Source organism: Penaeus monodon, chromosome 31 (genome assembly GCF_015228065.2).
Source record: "Penaeus monodon isolate SGIC_2016 chromosome 31, NSTDA_Pmon_1, whole genome shotgun sequence".
NCBI classification, from domain to species: Eukaryota; Metazoa; Arthropoda; class Malacostraca; order Decapoda; family Penaeidae; genus Penaeus; species Penaeus monodon.
The window spans coordinates 20287807-20289184 of record NC_051416.1 but is presented as its reverse complement, the minus strand read 5'-3'; the positions used below and the strand labels follow the sequence as shown (position 1 = coordinate 20289184).

General features: G+C 41.4%; 1 protein-coding gene across 1 annotated transcript in view; it reads left to right on the top strand.

Annotated features, from left to right (window-relative positions):
- Window positions 1-754: 754 nt before the first annotated feature.
- The window catches only part of LOC119593073, a 17727-nt gene continuing 17103 nt past the window's right edge, over window positions 755-1378 (top strand). The window contains exon 1 of the mRNA XM_037941992.1: window positions 755-851. Within this exon, the coding sequence (XP_037797920.1) occupies window position 851 (1 nt within the window). The 5' untranslated portion in view covers window positions 755-850. The remainder of the gene's footprint in view (window positions 852-1378) is intronic.

The following is a 1378-nucleotide window of genomic DNA, read 5'->3' as shown; positions in this document are numbered from 1 at the left end:
GGAAGCTGTACGACCTTGGGTAGTAAGTGTAGTGGTAGAGTATTTCATCTACTTGTTAGTCCTTCGCTGTGTATGCTTGTCTGTGAATTGTCATAGCTATCGTCTCGTCGTTATTTCGGTGGATAATTATCATCTCCTAGGGTTGTATCATTGTAATCTCTATCATCTCTTGCTATATGTCTCTGTTATCAAAATACAGTGCTCACAGACGTATTGTATTATGCTTACTCACGCCCACCCGCATGACTCCAATATCACGCCTAATCCCTGTGGACTTCCCAACGCGTGTGTTTCTTGGGCATCCTGGGACCATGGGCAAGTCTGCTACGAAAGAACTTGGTGGCTATTTCTAACTGCACAGCGGCGCTCTCCATTTGCGAATGAATAGGAGTGATTGCATAGGAGCGATCTCTATTTGTGATTGTTTAAGAGTGCTCTATTTGTGTTTGCAGAGGAGTGATCTCTGTTTCTCCTCCCATAGCAGCGCTCTCTGTTTCTGATGATGTATCAGCGATATCTATTCCTGATTGCATAGCATTGCTCTTGCTGAGGCTATTGCCAGGCTATGTCTCATTATCAAGGAGAGAGGTCATCTACAGAGAGTAATGGCAGATCGTAATACTTTTTTCCTATGAGAATAATTACATTAAAGGCGAAGTGGCAAGTCATGTAAATAAAATGCCTCTCATCCCAAGTAAGATTAATTCATTTCTAAAAATGGGTATTGATTAATAGAGTAGCTGGCAACGTCTCTACCATAGCCGACGAAAGTAGGGGCATTTCAGTCTCTGGTGCGTCTCAGTCTCAGCGACCACAGTCTGCGTTCACCTCTACCTATTTCAGGGCAACAAGTGAGATTAAGGTTTTATTTGGGGATGACAGACTAACATATGCTTAAGAAATACATGATACTAACACATTTGAAAACACACTCACCATAGCACTGTACTTACGTTAATCTAAATTAACTTTACGCTGTGTATCTAGATGTGAAAAAAAATCTTAAAACTTATTCTCGAAACTCCAAATAAAAAAGGAACCAGATTTTGCCTTTATATATTCAGTTCTAAAGGACAAGAATGGTTTAAACAGTCCAGAGAGGGGAAACACAGGACTTTGAAACTCGAAGCAACAAAACATTTAGACAGGGACCTCCCTCAATGAACGAAAAGTACAGGGTTGGTGGGGAGGCCCTAATAACCCGGGTAACAGGTCCCAACTCCTGGTTTGTGTAATTGGAGAAAGGGAAGGAACGGTTTGCTCCCGTAATATAATTATCAGCTCGCCAGGGAACGTGTTAGTTGCAGTCTCTGTTATTATGGATGGCGAAGGGGTGTTGCATGTTGCTATGATATGTTATTTATGTAGTAGTTATAAT